The sequence below is a fragment of the Uloborus diversus genome, chromosome 10 (genome assembly GCF_026930045.1).
Source record: "Uloborus diversus isolate 005 chromosome 10, Udiv.v.3.1, whole genome shotgun sequence".
In the NCBI taxonomy this organism is placed as follows: domain Eukaryota; kingdom Metazoa; phylum Arthropoda; class Arachnida; order Araneae; family Uloboridae; genus Uloborus; species Uloborus diversus.
Window position 1 is genome coordinate 3,356,645 of NC_072740.1, and position 18,139 is coordinate 3,374,783.

General features: G+C 33.5%; 1 protein-coding gene across 1 annotated transcript in view; it reads right to left on the reverse strand.

The window, feature by feature from the left end:
* Nucleotides 1-213: 213 nt before the first annotated feature.
* LOC129231625 (beta-1,4-N-acetylgalactosaminyltransferase bre-4-like) overlaps nucleotides 214-18,139 on the reverse strand; it is a 50,220-nt gene continuing 32,294 nt past the window's right edge. Inside the window, exons 6-7 of the mRNA XM_054865991.1 lie at nucleotides 10,737-10,886; nucleotides 214-340 (exon numbers count right to left, since the gene is read on the reverse strand). Of these exons, the coding sequence (XP_054721966.1) occupies nucleotides 10,751-10,886 (136 nt within the window). The 3' untranslated portion in view covers nucleotides 214-340; nucleotides 10,737-10,750. The remainder of the gene's footprint in view (nucleotides 341-10,736; nucleotides 10,887-18,139) is intronic.

The following is an 18,139-nucleotide window of genomic DNA, read 5'->3' on the forward strand; positions in this document are numbered from 1 at the left end:
TAAATGTTAAGAAACTAATTTTTTTTTAGAGTATTTGAAAGACTAATTGTCTTTCAGCAAAGAATAGAGCACAATAAAACATTTTACAAGATAATATAATTGTGATCTTCATTAACTACTGCTTTAAGGATCCAGCTTCAACAACACAATACTCAAATATGTTGTACTCACAGGAGAAAAGGAAATATGTGATTATAAATGTGTAACCAGAAAAATTCAATGCAAGACAATAACATAAAGGTTGAGCAAAGTTAAACCTCACTAGTAACTTCCATGGTATTTTCATTTTAAATTATTTCTGGAAACTCACCATCCATATTAGAAACTCATCATATGCCACCTGAAAGAAAACTCATCATGTATCAGTTGAAAAGAAAAAACTAATTACTTTAAAATTGTACAAAAGTTACAAAAACATATATTTGAAAAACAAATACTAAAAGTTAAATGCTCTTTCCAATTTTAAAAAATATATAATTAATAACTTAATGCATCACATTGAAGAAGTTTGACATGAAGACGTTTGTGCCAATATTGGTGGGATCCAAAGATAAGTTACAATATCAGATAGATTTTCAAATTTCCAGGCCAAGATTCCAGGCGTAAAAAGCTTAACATTCTAAAATATTTCCTTGAGCAAAAGAAAGTCATAGGAGTCAGTTAAATGAAAAATAATAAAAATTGCTTTGTGCAAAAATGTGAATAGAATGAAAAATATATATATAAATAAAGTAGAAACTAAAAAAAAAATAAATAAATAAATGCAGCAAAGGAAACCCTTCATTAGTGCAAAAAATACTAGTTATTTTTTCATAATATTAATATTTTATAGCACAAAGCAGTTTTAATACTGACTACCAATTAGTATTTGGACACCTGTGATAGAAAAAAAAACTAACTTTATTCAAAATCAATAGTTGGTAGAGCCTCCACAAGAGGCAATTACAGCGTGAACCCTCCGGGGCATACTTTCCACAAGTCTTTGTATGACAGCTAGTGGTATTTTCTTCCACTCAGCTTTTAAAAGAAATAGAAGTTCCTTCACCGATTTTGCACGGGGAGTGCACCCCTGAATTCGGCGATGCAACTCGTCCCAGAGGTTCTCGATAGGGTTCAGGTCTGTGCTCTGGGCAGGCCAATTCATTCGATGAACTCCATTGGCACCATACCAAGCTTTGGTTAACATCGAAACATGACAACTGGCATTGTCGTCCTGAAAGTAACAGGGGTTCAACCCGTAAAACTGCCACAACGTAGGAACCATATTGTCAACCGAAATAGTGCAGTAGGCATTGGAGTTGAGCTCACCATGAATGGGGACCAAGGGTCCCTGCCTATACCAGGAGAAACACCCCCAGACCATAATTCCACCTCTGCCGAACTTGACTGTTGGCACAATGCATTCTGGCAGGAGACGTTCTCCAGGTAGATGCCAGACTCCGACCCTGCCATCCGAACGGTAAAGGGTGAACCTTGATTCGTCACTCCAAAGAACTTGTTTCCACTGATCTACGGTTCAATTTCGATGTGCTTTGCACCACATTAACCGAGCAGCACGGTTAGGCTTTGTGATCAAAGGCTTATGGGCAGCAGCACGACGGTGAAAAACAAGCAGAAGTGCTTCCTTACGGATTTTATTATATGAAACTAGCCTGCGTGCCCGGCGTTGCACGGGCTACTTAAAAAATAAAAGAGATGTCCAATTGATGTTTTTGTATTACTCTGACATCAGTTTCTAAAGCGCTAAGAAGTAAATAAATACGCGTAATGCAAGGTTTGTAAAACACCAGTAGAGCATATTTTTGTCAAAATTCTCTTTAACGTTAATCATAGTTATCAATGATACAAGTTATGAGTATTTTCAATAAGCACAAAAGATGAAAATATATGCATTATCAACTATAATTTCTGGTCACTTTAAACTGAATTAAATCTGATAGACTATATCTGAAATATTTATGTACAATTACGATCATCTTTTTACATAAAATGACACACACATTTTGATTGATTATGTGAAACTAAAGCACCAAGACTAAATAAATACCAATAAGCATTAATTAAATACCAAGTCATCAGATTCCAAGATAGCTTTAGTTAAAATCCTTAAAAACAATTTTTTTGTTCAACTCTGTTTCACTTAAAGAAATCCAAACAAGCTTAATTTAACATGTTCTTTTAACGATACAAACTGTATTTCAAAAATAGAAACAGGAAAGAAAAAGAAAGTTATTGCAATTCGAAAACTCACCCAAGTAACGGGAAAAAGTTCAACAAAATAAACATAATTAGTCGCACATCCTAATGCATCAAAATATGAGGCCGGTGAATGATAAACTTACACTACAATCAATAAACATAGCTAAAGAAACAACTTTTATGTGAGGAAAAGTTAAGAACGTTGAATGTAAAAAATAAAAAAAGGACAGACGATAAAATAAAGGCTATATCCGAATAGAGCAACCAATTTTAAACTAATTTGAAATGAAATTCTGGATGGAAACGTTGTTTTAAGATTTGGACAGCAGCCAAAAAAATCTCTTTTAAAACAATTATTAGAATTTTATTTGCTCATTCGCAAAATGGCAACAGGAAAGAAATAAAAATTCCTGAATAACGTTATGTTAATTAACGTTTTAATTAATATCTCCGCTAATTAAATTCGTACAATTACGAGATTGGTTCGACTCTCGATTCGCAGCGGTTCTCGAGGAGATCGATCTTCAGACAGACAGACAGACGGACGCGAACAGATTTTAATATTATAGTGGATAATACTCCCGCATGCCTGTTAATACTCCTCGTGGATGAGGGCCATCCGTTGGGTGCGGGTCTTCCAAATTTCTCTGGACAGCACTCGTCGGTCTCTATCTCCCAGTTTCGTTGGTCTGCCGACGCGGGGCAAATTCCGACAATGACCGCTCACCTTTCACTTCTTAATCACATAGGCCACTGTCGATTTTGGGTACTTCAGATCGCGAGTAATGACCCTTAAGGATCGGCTGCATTTGGGATACCTGATAATTATACCTTTCTCGAAATCAGAGAGCTCCAAACTGCGAGACATCTTGCATGCGACTAAAGTCGATGCTGTTTCCTACACGATATATACCGACAAAGGCCGTGACGTACCTTAGGACCGCAGATATCGACATTTGCATAGGTGTCCGAATACTTATTGGTAGTTAGTGTATTTGTCATTTAACTTTTGCTTTAACGGGTCCTTCATCAGTTATTTCATTTTATTTTGGCTCATTTAATTATTTATTAAGTTTCAAATTAACAGATTTTGTAGTCTTAACTGGAAGAAGTACAGGTTTTTGGACCATTTGCCCTTTTTCTGTACCTGTAAAGCTGATTCGGGAAATCCAAAAGAAAATTGCAAATTTTGAAAATGATTTAATTGCTTTGCAAATTGAATTTTTGAATTCTCTTTCTTTGATTTTGTTTTGGGAGGGATGAAAGTTGGGTTTTTTCAGTCTACTTTTAAACATAGGCTATTCTTCAGGGGAAAAAATGTTTTGCAATGATAATACAGATCATATTTTAATGGATTGCATCGTGAATCAGAATGCAGTTCTTATTGTTTCCTTAAAATACTTGAATTTATCAGCTTAATTTTCTTCTTATAAAACCTTCATTCCATAAGCTACATGTTATGTTTATTAAGCTAATCCAAAGTCGGGAAAGCCTTCAGATTTTGTGTTCTTACTGCTTGATTAGGTAGCTCAATGCTAATAATGTAGATTTGAACTCAAACTAGCCTTTAAATATTTTTAACAAGAATGGTATTATTTCTGTCAAAAATTTATTCTGATGTGAATCTAGTTGTTACTAAGGTACAGAAGTAAATAACCACACATTCTGATATAATTTTACATGGTCTAACTGTGAGAAATAAATAATTACATCAAAAAGCCAACAACTTCGAAAGAACCGAAAATGCTGGATTGGCGATTTTCCTTGATAGCCATTTGTGTGGAAGTACTGATAAAACCAATTAATGCAAAAAACTCAAACACTAAATTTTACTGATATCAAATAAAAATAAAAGCAACAATACAAAAAAATCCTAATCTCAAAAAACGAACACTTTACAAACACTCTGATCGCAAAAATGAACTCTCTTTTGAAAAGTATAAAACTTGCATGTATTTGACCATAAACCTGTTATAAAGGAGTGAAAATAAAATACATATTATATTTCATTTTCCTTCTGTTTAATACGCTTATTTTCAAAAATTGAGGCAAAGTCTAACTGATTTTTTCTAGATGGTGGGCGCTCAACATGGGGGCTTTCGATTTTTTACCGATTTTCTTCTCAAAAACACGGCAGTCGACTTATACTCAAGTATATGAGGTACACTTTCTAGTTTGCAAGAACTGTGTGATAAATTTTACATGATAGTTAATTTTTATTTAAAAATATCCCTATTTTTACAATTTTGATCCAAGATGATTTTCTGAAGTTCCAAGCTGCTAAACATCCTTAGTCTGCAATAATTTGAGACAAAAAAACCCTCTAAAATAGGATTTCATAATTGCGTTTAAGTCAAATAATAATGAATTTTATTTCTAGCCATGGTTAGGTTTACAAGTGTTTTAATTAAGACAAAAATTTTGTCTAAGCAAAGCAATGAACTAAATTCAGTGGCACAACAGCCCATAGGACCAAGGCCTACTGCGCCCATATCATTTTTTTGTGAGTAAGGATTCTGGAGTGCACAGCAGTTGCTCTAATTAGGAGGTCAGTCAAAGGCGGTAATGCCAGAATATAATTCCAAAGCACAGTTGGTACTAATTTTATAATTTTATCGATCCACCAAAGGGGTGAAGGACCGAGTCGACGGTCTTCAACCAGGGAATTGATGTGTGGCATAGATGTGCAAAGCATTACCACTAAGCCTTACATGCAAAGTAATATCCCTGGTGAGCTATAACAATTATTTGATGTTTTAAGAAAAATATTTTAAATTGCATAACAAAATATGCTGTGGAATGAAATAGAGTAGCTGAGGATTAGTTAACTACTTTTGAAGAATAGTTATAGTCCCAGTAAAAAGCAGCTCACAATTAGTTAAAACTAGATTATTTTTTACAGGTTAGTAGTTAACAGTAAAATATATTTTGACCAGTAGTACCCGCATAGAAAGTCAGAGTAACCCAACGCTCAAGCACATTGCTGTTTAAAATTCCAAAATAAGACTACTGAGACCAAAATCATCAAATGTTGACCTTTGAAATCATTTTAATAGAGCCATTTCTAAATATTTTCTACGATATTTTACAGATTTGTGATCAGATTTTTGACCTAGAACAGCTATATAACGTTCTTACCAAAATCATCAAATGTTGACCTTTGAAATCATTTTAATAGAGCCATTTCTAAATGATTTCTACGATATTTTACAGATTTCTGATCAGATTTTTGACCCAGAACAGCTATATAACGTTCTTAACACATTCGCTGCCTATACCTTGCCTTTTTTCCCCAAAGGGTTTACAAAGGATGCTATTTATAAAAAAAAAATTTGCAATGCAAATACAAATGTGATGACCAGCAACAGGCTCTGAGCCCAGCTAGGCTGGTCCTAGTCAGTTTACTAGTCCCAAAGAAGATCAATGGCTATCCACCATAGATCTTAAAATAGAGTAGATGTGCCTTCTCCCCGTTTTTCTCCTCAGAGCGAACGTCAACACTCCCCGTTGGACATTACGTGATCATGGGACATCCCTCACAAGAAACTCTTTCCCTTATTGAAGAGAATTTCTTTTTGTCACGATTATTTGCACAATTAAGGGAAGTAAAAGTGCAATTGCGGAAAAATTGGACACTTTGCCCGCACGTGACAGCTTATATGTTTGTTTCATTAAAAGTAATAATTAAAAGGTGGAATGAACAAAATTTTTTTGCTTAAGAAATCACAAATGTATGCTTGTACTTTAGCAAAAAATGTTGTTTATTACCTTTTTAAGTTCTCACTTTTTAATGAAATGCAGGACAAAATGGCAGCTTTTTGATGGAATAGAGTATTAGATATTTTCCGATCATAACTTATGTGCAGACGCATAAGCTTTTAAACTTTCTTTCAAGTGACTTAAATACTAAGCATAAACAGACGTCTTCAATGTTAAATATAAAAGAAAAAAATCTTGAACAAAAATTAACCTTCTAAATTTTATTTTATTTAAATAAACTTTTTCAAATACAGATAAATAGATCCAACGCGTACTTTTTCCACAACTTTTGAAGTCAGAGCAACAATTTTTCATAAAACCCTAAATCAATTAGAAATACAAATGTAAATAGAATCGAATATCAGTTGATTTAATTAAACAGTATTTGCATGCGTTACACCCCAGTAATATATTAACCAAACACTAACTTTGGTTTGTTCATGATTTTTAGTCAACTTCAGTTTTTTTTTTTTTTTTCTAAGTGCTCAGAAAATAAATTCATTTGTTACTTTTCAGCTCAATTATAAACTACATGAATGGTAGTTTGACTCCCCTCCCCTCTCCCCTTTCCTTCTTCTTTTTTTTTTTTTTTTCTTTTTTTGTTCCACAAAATGATAGTTCTGACAATTTAAAATCAAGGGCGAAGAAAACTAGTGATTACTCTCCCTTAAACAGTATTAATTTTGTTCGTCTCCCACATATTGGTTTTTGTGAATTAATTTCACTGTATGAATTAACTGCATTATACATTCTAATGCTTAAATATTTAAAACTGATTAATTTTATAAACTTGTTAACGTGATTATCTGCTGCTTCTGTTTCTAACATACACTCATTTAAATTTAGAAAAACATAATTCGAAATGTTTTCCATAGCTTTTGTGTCCTGAGTACCATTATATTTTTGTGTTTTATTTCCAAAACTCTTTCACATTCTCGACTAACACAGTCGGATGTTCAGCATAAATAGACATCTTTCGATGGTTTCAATAAGCTCTTATACTTGAATATGTCCCAAAATTCTTAAATTTTATTAATCATGTTTTTTGGTTTGTTGTAGTTAAGGCTGCTTTACAGTCGTCGCAGTTCACAACAGAACGCAAGTTGCGGAAGAAAAGTTGCATTCTTTCAAAGCATTTTTGTTACACTTCAAATTAGAAGGTTGTCAAAATCAGCGCAATTTGAAAAACTGAATTCTTTAATTTCAGTATAAATTAATAACCTTTTTTTTTTTTTTTTTGGCACTTTGAAATTCTCCGACGATTATTTTTGAATCCATGTCAGGACCAATCGCACTGAAAAACGTTTCAAGGTGATCCTGATTAAGCTAATAAGTCATTATGTAGTTTAGAACTGGAAATCGGGCACTTACATCCTTTTTATATATTCCCAGCAGTTTTCATAGAAATTATGAAACCTAAAAATCTAGTTTTTCGCAGACATCCTATAATTAATTTTAAATCACTTGTTTTCAGTAACTTAATATAATGCTCCGCATGTGCAGTAAATTGTTTAAAATACTCAAAATTTTGACTCTGCGAGGGACTTTAATTGCCTTTAGCAGAAAGATTTCTGTTAGTCAGAAAGTCTTTAAATTTTTGAATAAGATTGGCACTAGCATCGCATTCATCAAATCTTCGTTCACTAGAAAATCTCAGCTTCAAACAGATGGAGATTTCTCACATTAGTATAATGAAAATCTTCAGGCAATCCTAGACTTTTAACTACTCTTCGCATTGTTATGTCATTGTTGCCTGAGAAGAGGGAGATACGATGTCCCTTGATCACATGATTCTTGGAAGAATCAGGATGACCCCACTTTCTTCGGGCGAAATACGCTGCACTGTAGGAGAAAGGCATATCTATTCCTTTTAAAGATCTATGCTATCCACCCCCCCCCCCTCCCCTGCTCATTACCGCCTCTTCCGGTAAGATGTTCCAAGTGCCCACCACCCTACTAAAGTAGTAGCTTTTCCTGATTTCCAAGGTAGCCTGAGATTTAAATAGCTTAAAACAATGACTCCTCCTCCTGCTTTCAGTGCAAAAATTTAATCCATTAACATCTTTTATCTTGATAAATTTAAATAATCATGTCCCATCTGACTCTCCTTTGCTCCAGGCTATACATATTAAGTCTATTAAGTCTGGTATCATAATCTAAATCTGAAATTCCCCTTACTAGTCTAATTACCCATCTTTGAATCCTTCCCAACACAGAAATATCTTTCTTCAGATAAGACGACCAAAATTGAACAGTATACTCCAAATGAGGTCTTACTAAACTCCTATATGGGTCATTCTCCAGAAAACGCAACTTTTGAATGCAAACATTTTTCCTTTGTTTTCTATTTTTTCATTCTTACATGAAAGTGTTACTTACAAGAAGTAACCATAAACAATGGCCCAGCTAAGTTCCAAGTACTTTACTCATAAATTTAAAAAAAAAAAAAAGTCTTGTTCACGGAAGTAAAAAAAAAAGAAAAAAACTTTTAATATTTAAAAATTGAGGCCAATTCAATATCAAAGTAGTAATTTTGTTTATTGTACAAAAAAATCAGTTATTTTAATGATTAGTGGGAATACAATATTAAGCTCTTTTAATTAAAGTATAGCTTAATTAGTAGTTTCAAAAGTGTGTTGAAAAACAGTATTTATTAAATTTGAGGATATGCTGGCAATTTATAATTTTGGCAGAATGCCTGTTATTGATTATTTCCCCTCCATCATTTATTTTTACTTCAGAAATAATGACATTGATAAGGTCTGTCACGGAGGTGAGGAATTTTAATATAGGCCTAATAGATACACGATTTAGACAATTTTTTCTTTCTTTGTTGCTACAATCTACACATGTCAAGCATATGAAAACATGTTTATTTCTTTTTTTACATTAATTTACATCCCTGAAATTCAAGTTAAGGGAGGTGAGAAGCCAGAATAACCATACTACGTTTTTAAAGCAAAATCTTCTTGTTTTTCCACACAACTTCAACTAAGGCTGAAAATATACAAGGGGGTTCCTTTGTATCATGGAAAATAAAATTTGATGCCATTACTGCCACGTGTTAATGAGGAATGGCATTTTGTGTTTATGTAACAGAGGTGAGAATTTCTTGTGTGACATGACTTCTTATCCTACTAAAACGAACTAAAACACAATATTAAAAAATTAAATATACTTAAACAATTAGTATTTGAGACATTTTTGAAAGGAATAATCTATAAATAAGTATATACTTTTAATTAAACAAGTTATTAAGCAACATAAACAGTCACACAAGGTGTGTGATATGCCACGGAGGTGAGAATTCACATGTTGTGAACCAAAAGTATACTAAAATAAAAATAATTATTAAAACATTGTTGGCAGGTTTAAATAGATATATATTTGATGAAATTAAAAATCATTGTTAAATGAATTGTTTTTTAAAATTTTCACTGTAAAAGGCTTGTGACAGAAAATTTACACGTTTTTGAAGAATGACCCATATAAAGGCAGAAGAACCTTCTTAGATTTGTTTAAAATAGATCTATTGATAAACCCAAGCATTCTGCTGGCTTTGTTACTTGCAATGCTGCACTGTTGACTAAACTTGAAGTCCTGATTTTTTAAGATACCCAGATCCATAACATTTTCTGCCTGACTAATGACTGAACCCTGTAAACTCTAACTTGTACGCTTATAAATAACTATTCAGCATCAGGCACTGGCATGTGAGCAGCAGCCAAAGAGTCAATTCTTCAAAAATATTGAAATTCATAAAATTTGAATTTCTTTGATAAGAATTTCGACACAATTGTGGGAAGCTAGTTGAAACTTTGGCAGACATTATAATGAAAAAATAAGCAAAATAAGAGTCAATTATAGCTTTCAACAGTAAACTAACAATTTATTTAAATTTTCCTCATCAATCCTGGATTCTTGTAACTAGATATCACCCAAGCCACGCTGCTCAACATTTTGTAATTTTCTAATCTTTTTACTTATACCTCTTATCTTTATTTATACTTATACTTATCTTTCTTTATACCATTTTCAAAACTCCGGACATTTAAAATTGTAATCCATAACAATTTTCTGTTTTTTATATTCAAAGAATGTGTTTTTTTTTTTATAATGGTTTATTTTCTAGATTCATTTTTACCGAGCATAGAGGTAATTTTGGCAGCAGACGATACTTAAATAAAAACATTACTAGCCGTAGAATGAAATGCATTTATTTTGCATGAAAGAATTAGATATGAATATTTTACATGCATTTTATTTTTAGAATTTGCATTTTAAAAAAACATTTAAATAGAAAAAGCTGAATATTTATTATTTACTTTAACAATTATGCAAAGTTGTATTAGTTTTTATTATCAACATGTATCAACTATTCAATGGTAAACTAATTTTAATATTCTGTGTTACAATAAAATGCTACATTATTAAATATGCTGCTTTACTAAGGTATAAAGGTCGTATCTACAAATTACTAAGGAAAAAAGTGGTAACTGCACAGATACTACTTTAAAGGCTCAGTATTTGTCACTTACGTTCAAATTGCCTTAGCAAACTAAGCAAATTTGCAGTTTACGACTTTTTTCTTAAAGCTTTTTTTAATATTTTGGGTTAACAAATCGCCAAAAAACTTGAGATTTAGGTAAATTAAATTACTAACGACTACCTGGTGACAATAACTCAATTTTGATAAAATGTGCAGATACCACATCTGTGCTTAGCACGGCAGACTTAACATGAAATGGAGAGTAAAAAATTTTAATCATAATACTTACCAAATTTGAAAACACTACTTTTTAATGGGTTCTATCTCAACCAGCACCCATGTGTATAATTTTTTAAGGACTATATCTAATCGTTTATATTTTAGGTTACTTAAGCCATCTTTTTTGAATCTTGATTTTCCCTTATATAATTTATTGTACCTGAAACAAAAAATTAATAAAAAAAATTTAAATGCTGATTGAATTAATATTTTATCAAAAAAATGAGTTTTCAATTAAGCATTTGTTTCACATTAAAACGATAGCAAAATTTTAATTTCCTCCTACATTATATAAAAATTGCAGTTTTGTGAAAAAATATTGAGATAATTGGATTAGAAAAAGCAGACTAAGATTTAGAGACGAATTGTATGTTAAGTAAAATGATATTTGAAATAAATGTTGAGAATTTGGCATTCAAACAGCAAATTAACCGATGTGATAGATAGTAAGACAAAGCAAAACAAAAAAAAAATCTTGGCATAACTGTTAGAAACAAAATAAAGAAGTTGACAATTATCATGGATCTGAAACTCAAAGTACGATATTAAAAGTCCATCCAGTAAAAGGATTTAATGGATGTCTTTTCATCCAAAAGCTCACTATTTGCAATGAAAATGAGGTTCCCTGAAACCTCAAAACACGTGTATGCAGTAATCTGCTATTTTTTTGCGTCAAAACATAGTTATTCATCATATACCTTTTTGCATAAAGGTATTATTTATTTCTTGCAGTAAATCAGCTTGAATAACCAAGCAAATTACTAAAACACTGCCATTTTTCACATATTTTCAAATGATCTCTTACTTCTTGTTTCACCACAAAAATACACAAAGAAAGCAGAATCAAAAAAATATAATAAAGGTAGAATCCATGTTAATTCAGACAGGAGAGTTACCTTAATGGCCTTGGAATTTTTTTTTTTTTTGAATGTAAGATATGCTAAAATTCATGAAAAAGTAAAATACGGGCATATTTTGGCTTTTCTGAAAAAATTCATGGGGCGATACAGGTTGTCAAAAATGGCATTCTGGACATCATTTTTCACTTGCGAATTTCAACAAAATCTTTAGAATTCTTCATCTCTGGAATGGTACGACATATTTTGCTGAGGTTTGTTTTACATTAAGGTTATCTTTTTATTTATTTATTTTACTATTTAACGATACCACTGAGCACTACATTCCCTGAAAAAGAGAGCTTCTACTTTTTTGTTCCGCAAGTTTCAGAAGCATCTGAAAAAAATGATTTTTCAGGAAATCTTGTAAATTCAGACTAGAAAATTCACAATTTTATTTAGTAGCAAGCTATCAGAAGACACTTTTATTTCAGTTACATACACTTTTTTCCTTTTTATCCTATTTTATTTTTGAGAAAACAGAAGAAGCTATGCTAAATGAATCTCATGGCATTACGCAGAGAGGTTACGTGTAAAGAAAGGTTGCCTAGCAAATTGGCTGAAGACTGCTCTTGTTTTTATAAAAAATATATAATTCCTGGATGAAGCAACTAAAAATGAAAATAGGGATGTATAACTAAATTTAAAGTATCTTCTGTTCACTTGCTGCTAAATAGAATTTTGAATTTTCAAGTCTACCTTCAAAGATACAGTTCCTGAAAGAACCTCATTTTTTTTTTAAAAAGTCTCTAAACCTCTTAAATGAAAGAGTGGAAGCTGCCTATTTCAAGCAATGTAGTTCTCAATGATACATATTAACAGCAAAAAAAATAATAATAATAAACATTTTTTAAATCGGCATTTTTGAGAAAAAATTTTAAAAAGCGAGGGTTTTTTCTCCAAAAGATTAAAAAGAAAAATTAAATACATATTTTAAAATGGTGCATATCTTTTTCAGCAAAAAAAAATATCACCTTTTAAATAAAACAAACCATAAAAAAATATGCTTACCGCTTTAGAGATAAAACACTTTAAAGGTTTTGTTGAAGATTGCAAGTGAAAAATGATGCCTGGGATTCCATCTTGAATGACCTGTATCTCGGCCCCAGAATTTTTTTGACGCAATACCAAAGCATATCCATGTCTCACTTTTTCATGAATTGTAACATATGTTACAATCAAAACATTATGAAATTATAAGGGTGAGATTTTAATTATTTTTCTTGGGATTATTTTCATGGATTATGCAAAACATAATAAAGAATTGCTTACATAGATTTTACAGCCATTAAACAATAAAAAAAATACAATCATATACCAACAGCTTGATGATGACACCCAGTTACTGCATATAAGATGATGAAAAGATTGAAATGATGTGGAAACTGATATTTATATAAAAAACATTTAATTAATAACAAACACTTGCAAAATACTAACTTTGCGATAGTTAAGAAACAACTTCAAAATCCTATGCAGCAATATGCTTGCGAACATTTTTATTCAATTATCAACAACTGAGTATTGCCACTCAAATACAAATTTTATAAATAATGAAATTCAGACCTTATATTCGGCCCTGCTCAATATTACATTTAGTTGCAATTAAATTTAAAATTGAACCTTAAATATAAAACAAAAAAAAAAAAGAAACATGTTGTCCAAATCTGTCTGGTGGGCAACGACCACGTCACAGGTCATAGTAGTCCTGTTTGCCCTCTTCCTCCGAGCTGTCGTTTTCCTCGATGGGTGGAAAATCCCACAAGTAGTTGGGGTGAAGATGTTGCACATGTACAATATTTTGCAGATTGATGTTTCTGATATTGTAGCATACGGCCCCAACTGGACCAACAATTTGAAATGGTCCCTTAAAAATTGGAGAGAGTTTATGATCTCTTTGTTTCGGCCAGTCATATAAAACGAGATCTCCTGGCTTAAAGGAATCCAGAGGACGATGGAGATCAAATTTGCGTGTACAGTCAGACCTCGTTATCACGACACCTTTGGGACTGTCAATAAAGTGTCATCATAGCCGGAGCAACGTCATAACCGGAATAGTTTATAAAATTTATAGTTAAACATTATTTAACCATAAAATTAGATTTAATGAAGAAATTAATGCTGTTTATTTTTTTAATTAGATTTAACTAATGAAAATTTGAGTTATTGGTGAATATAACAAAAATTATTTGAAAAAAAAAACCTTCACTTTTTATTAATTAATTAATTTATTTATTTATTTATTTTTTCAATTCTACAATACTTTCCAATAAAATGTTTGATAACTTTTTGAATAACATTTGTCACACTCCTTCTACGGAATTACCATCAAGAAAGAAACCAATTCAAAACTCTTTTCACTTTTGTCTGCAATTTAATTAGATTTTGACAGCTAAGCCCCACCTTTTGAAGGTGAAAAAACCCTTTCTAATTCTTTTATCCACTTTAAGAGTTGTGTGTCTCTTTTCAATTTAATGAGGAGCCCCTTATCTCTTTATCTTATGGGAGAAGCTTGTTGTGACTACCTACAGCTTAACGTAGCTATGGTCTTTCTCTTCTCTTGCTGTTTCCCTCGTCCAGTATTACAATCCACCTGCTTTGAATTCCTTTCTATTGTCGCTTTTGTCAGAGTCTGAAACCTGTACCTTTCAGAACTTATCTACTCGCCCCTCACCATTCTCAAGGTGTCATGCCTGGTCAAATCTCTTGTCAGAGTTCAAAGTTCCTACAACAAACATTTCCAGATGTCTTCATTATTTTACTAAACATTTTCAATTGCAAAGAAATATTTGATCCAATCTGAGCAGCTCGAAGCGTCATCATAGCTGGAGTTGCATGAAAAAACTGTCATAAAATCCGGTGCCACTTAACCTTAAAATTATATGGCATAAGTTCGGACCTTTGAAAAAATGACGTGACATTCAGAGTGTCGTGAAATTTGGGTGTTACGATAAATAGGTTTGACTGTATTTGCCAAATGCGTTTCGTACACATTACTTATGGATTCGGCCCTGACTAGGGTCAGAAGGTCAAATTGATCTTCGCGTGTTGTGTCGTCAAAAAAGCTTGCAATGTGAAGTTCTTGGGGAAGACGTAGTTCATATCCACAAAGAGAGTGAAACACATACATTTTCGTAGAACATTGCTTTGTGGTGTTAATAGTTAGTAATGTGTTGGGCAGAATTTCTTTCCATTTTTCTGGATGTTTGTCAGTCATTTTTTCAAGATTGATGAAAGTACAGCTCGTTCAACAATGCAATTTGCTTGAGGGGAATATGGCGGTGTCAAAGATTTTGTGGTTCCATATTTTTGCAAAATGCGTTCAGTGTGGCAAGGTGTAAAGACAGGTTCTTTTCTGCAAATAGTGTGAAACTCTGAATTTACATCCATTTTAGAGTCGTAGTGCTTGCCTGGGGTGCGTTTATTCACGTCTTCCGTCTCTTCTTCTTCCTCCTCCTCTTCTTCTGGTTCAGCCTCCTCTTGTTCTTCCTCTTCTTCACCAGATCATCATGATAAAAAATGTTCAAAAGTTGTCCATTTACAGCGTCAAGTAGAGATTGTTGTGTCATAGACAATCCTGCAGATTTAGGAATAAATTTAGTTTGAGGAGGGAAGATACTTGGTTTTGTTATGGGAAAAACATTTTCTAATGGCGGTTGTAATAGTTTACTGGAATGGATGAAATTAATGCTAGGTTTACATTTGTGGAAACACTCATATGCATGAAGTGCAGTTGGCATAGAGAAGCATAATGACCCATTAGGGTGATAAGTATATGTAGCTTGAACTTGCTGCTGCCAATCGAATCTCAAAATGAGCAAAAAGGGAAGTTGAGAGCAAATTCGGACCTTGGGCATCAGGTGATTAATCTTGCCTACTTTGATATTTAAAGAAGTCCATCCAATAGGGTTTATTTCATTATCCACAACTTGGAATTGCCCATCTATCTACGGATGAATAACATCATCATCAGGAACGCAAGAAAGATGAATGACAGTGATATCAGCACAAGGATCGTATAGTGTTTGAACTTCAGCATTATGCTTTATAGTAACAGGAATGCACGTTTGTTCCTATGAGTTGTAATGTAATTTATAGAATTATCCTCACTGGTAATTGTAGGTTCAAACACTTCAGTTGCCAAATTGCAATTTTTGTTGCAATATGAATTTAAATTTTTTGTGCTGGCAGTATTACTGGGTGCAGTATTTTTGAAAACAGCAGAGTGCACTGAAGGGCGAGAAGTGCTTGCTTGCCTTGTGTACTCTTGAGCGGAAGGGGACAAGTTTCGGGATTGAGATCTGGGTAAACTTTGTTGGGGTGGCGGTAAATTGCACATAAACGAAGCATGGCCGTTTTGACCACATCGCCAGCAAGTAATATTTGGAATATCATTAGTGGCAGGATTGTATTTATGGTGCTCAATGTCTTGTGCATGGGAATGTTTTGACAGAGTTTCGAAATTTTCGTTGGATTGGTGTTCTTGTTTAAAACCCTCGAATAGCTTCAAGTGGCACAACTCGGTCAATCAATTCTTCTACAGTTTTTGAGTTTTGTGTAGCTAAAGCGATCTGCCATTTTTCTTCTGTGATGTCGCCAATTATCATCGAAAAACGATTAGTTTGGGGAATAGTGAAAGGAGCTTTTTTGAGGAGAGCATCTTTTGCATTTATATAATGGACTAAGCTTCCATTGTGCTTCACTATACGATCGCTCTGGTGAGTCAAAAATTCTTTCGTCGTAATGCACCTTTTAAATCTCAAAGCGAACACAACTTTCCATGCAGTCCAAACATTATAGGCTTTGCCTCCAGTTAATTGCCAATTTTTTGCAGATCTAGCAAGGCAAGAGATAACATTAGTGAGTTTCAGGTCGTCGGACCAATGTGCCAATGTTGCTATTCTATCAACTTCTTTAAGCCATGCGCTAGCGTTGTCAATGGCATCTCCTCCAAGTATGGTGATCGAATTTGCGGTTTTACTGGTAGCAGCGATCTAGATAATATTTGGCGAATTTATTTAACTGTACAATAGTAGGTTTTGTGTGTCCATCATTATGGCAAGAATTGTAGCAATATTTGGATCTGTTTGAGAAAGGGGAGGTGCAGGAGGAGGTGCCATATTAATCCAATTTTGCATAAGTTCCATTTGTTCTTGTAGAGACTGAATTTTTTCCAATAATTCTTTGTTGTCACAACAATTTTGAGCTGAGTCTATTTTTAGACATTTTTTTTTCACAACAGTTCTTTGGCGAAGAGAAGCAAATCAAGGCCAAGCAGCGATTTGGCGAGAAGAAGCACAGCGAGGCGAAGAGATAATAGAGCAAGCGAAGAGCAAACAGCGCTTGGCGAACTTTTTCTTTTTGGCGAGAATTGAGGCAAGGGAAACTGTGAGGCGAGCGAAAATTCGTTCCACGGTTCTTTTAAAATGCAGACTGCGCCATATAAGGTGATGATTGTTGGCAAAAGTCATTAGTTTTAGTGTTCTTGGAGCAAGTCATAAAAAGCTAGAAAGCATTTTAATACTGGCAAACTTACTTGTTGATTCAAACTATGCAAGAGAATTAGATTCCTGTTTTTAAATGACATAAATACCCAGCGAGCGAGCGGAAATCCCCAATGCCTAAACACCCAAGAGTTGATCATGTGTTTCACCCATTGGCAGACAAGACGCCAGACCTCAAAAGTTGAATTGAGTTTGCTGATTGCACAGCAGGTAAACAAATTCAAAATTGTAAACAGTCTGAGTGAGTTGGCTATGCGATGTATCGGATACAAATTTTGACGATGTCACGTCATGTCGTTGCATAGGGTGCAACTGAGACTGCTTAAATAGCAAGTCAATCAATCAATCCATCTCTTATCATTTAGTTCCATTGCCTCAGTTGTCGGTTTTGTTTTGAAGTGAGCATGTGAGCTTGAATTGATTTGTCCACGCAGAGGATGTGGAAGTTTTTCTAAAGAAATGTGAAAATAAAGAATCATTTGCCTGAAATGCAGGAAGTGTTCTAAAACTATCTTATGTTCGGAAGGCGGTTTTTAAAAAGGAATTTAGGTTTAAAGAGTTGATGTTTAGAGAATTAGACCTAACAGGGCTGGAAGGTCCAATATGGCTCATATCAGGTTTCGGAGCCGGTCGGACTGTACGTGATTCAGTGCAGGGTGAGGCATCCTCCCATAGACTGTGTGTCCCCGACTAGGGTGAGGTATCCTCTCATAGACTGTGTGTCCTCTACTACTGAATTGTTTCCTGTTTTGCTTGGAAGCCACTGACAGAGTATGGTCTGTCATCCACGAGTGGACATTTTTTCAACTCGGCTGTACATCTTACAGGTGCATGTAGCCATCGTGTTTTGTGTGGCAAGTGTTTGTGTGTGGACTCCCAGTGGTATGAACTTATCAATAGTTTTTCCTGGACGGTACCAACAATGTGGCATTGTATTTAGGGTAGATCCATTAAGGATATTTTAGAGCTGATATTTAGAGAAAACGAATATGTGATATTTCTTTGTGATGTTT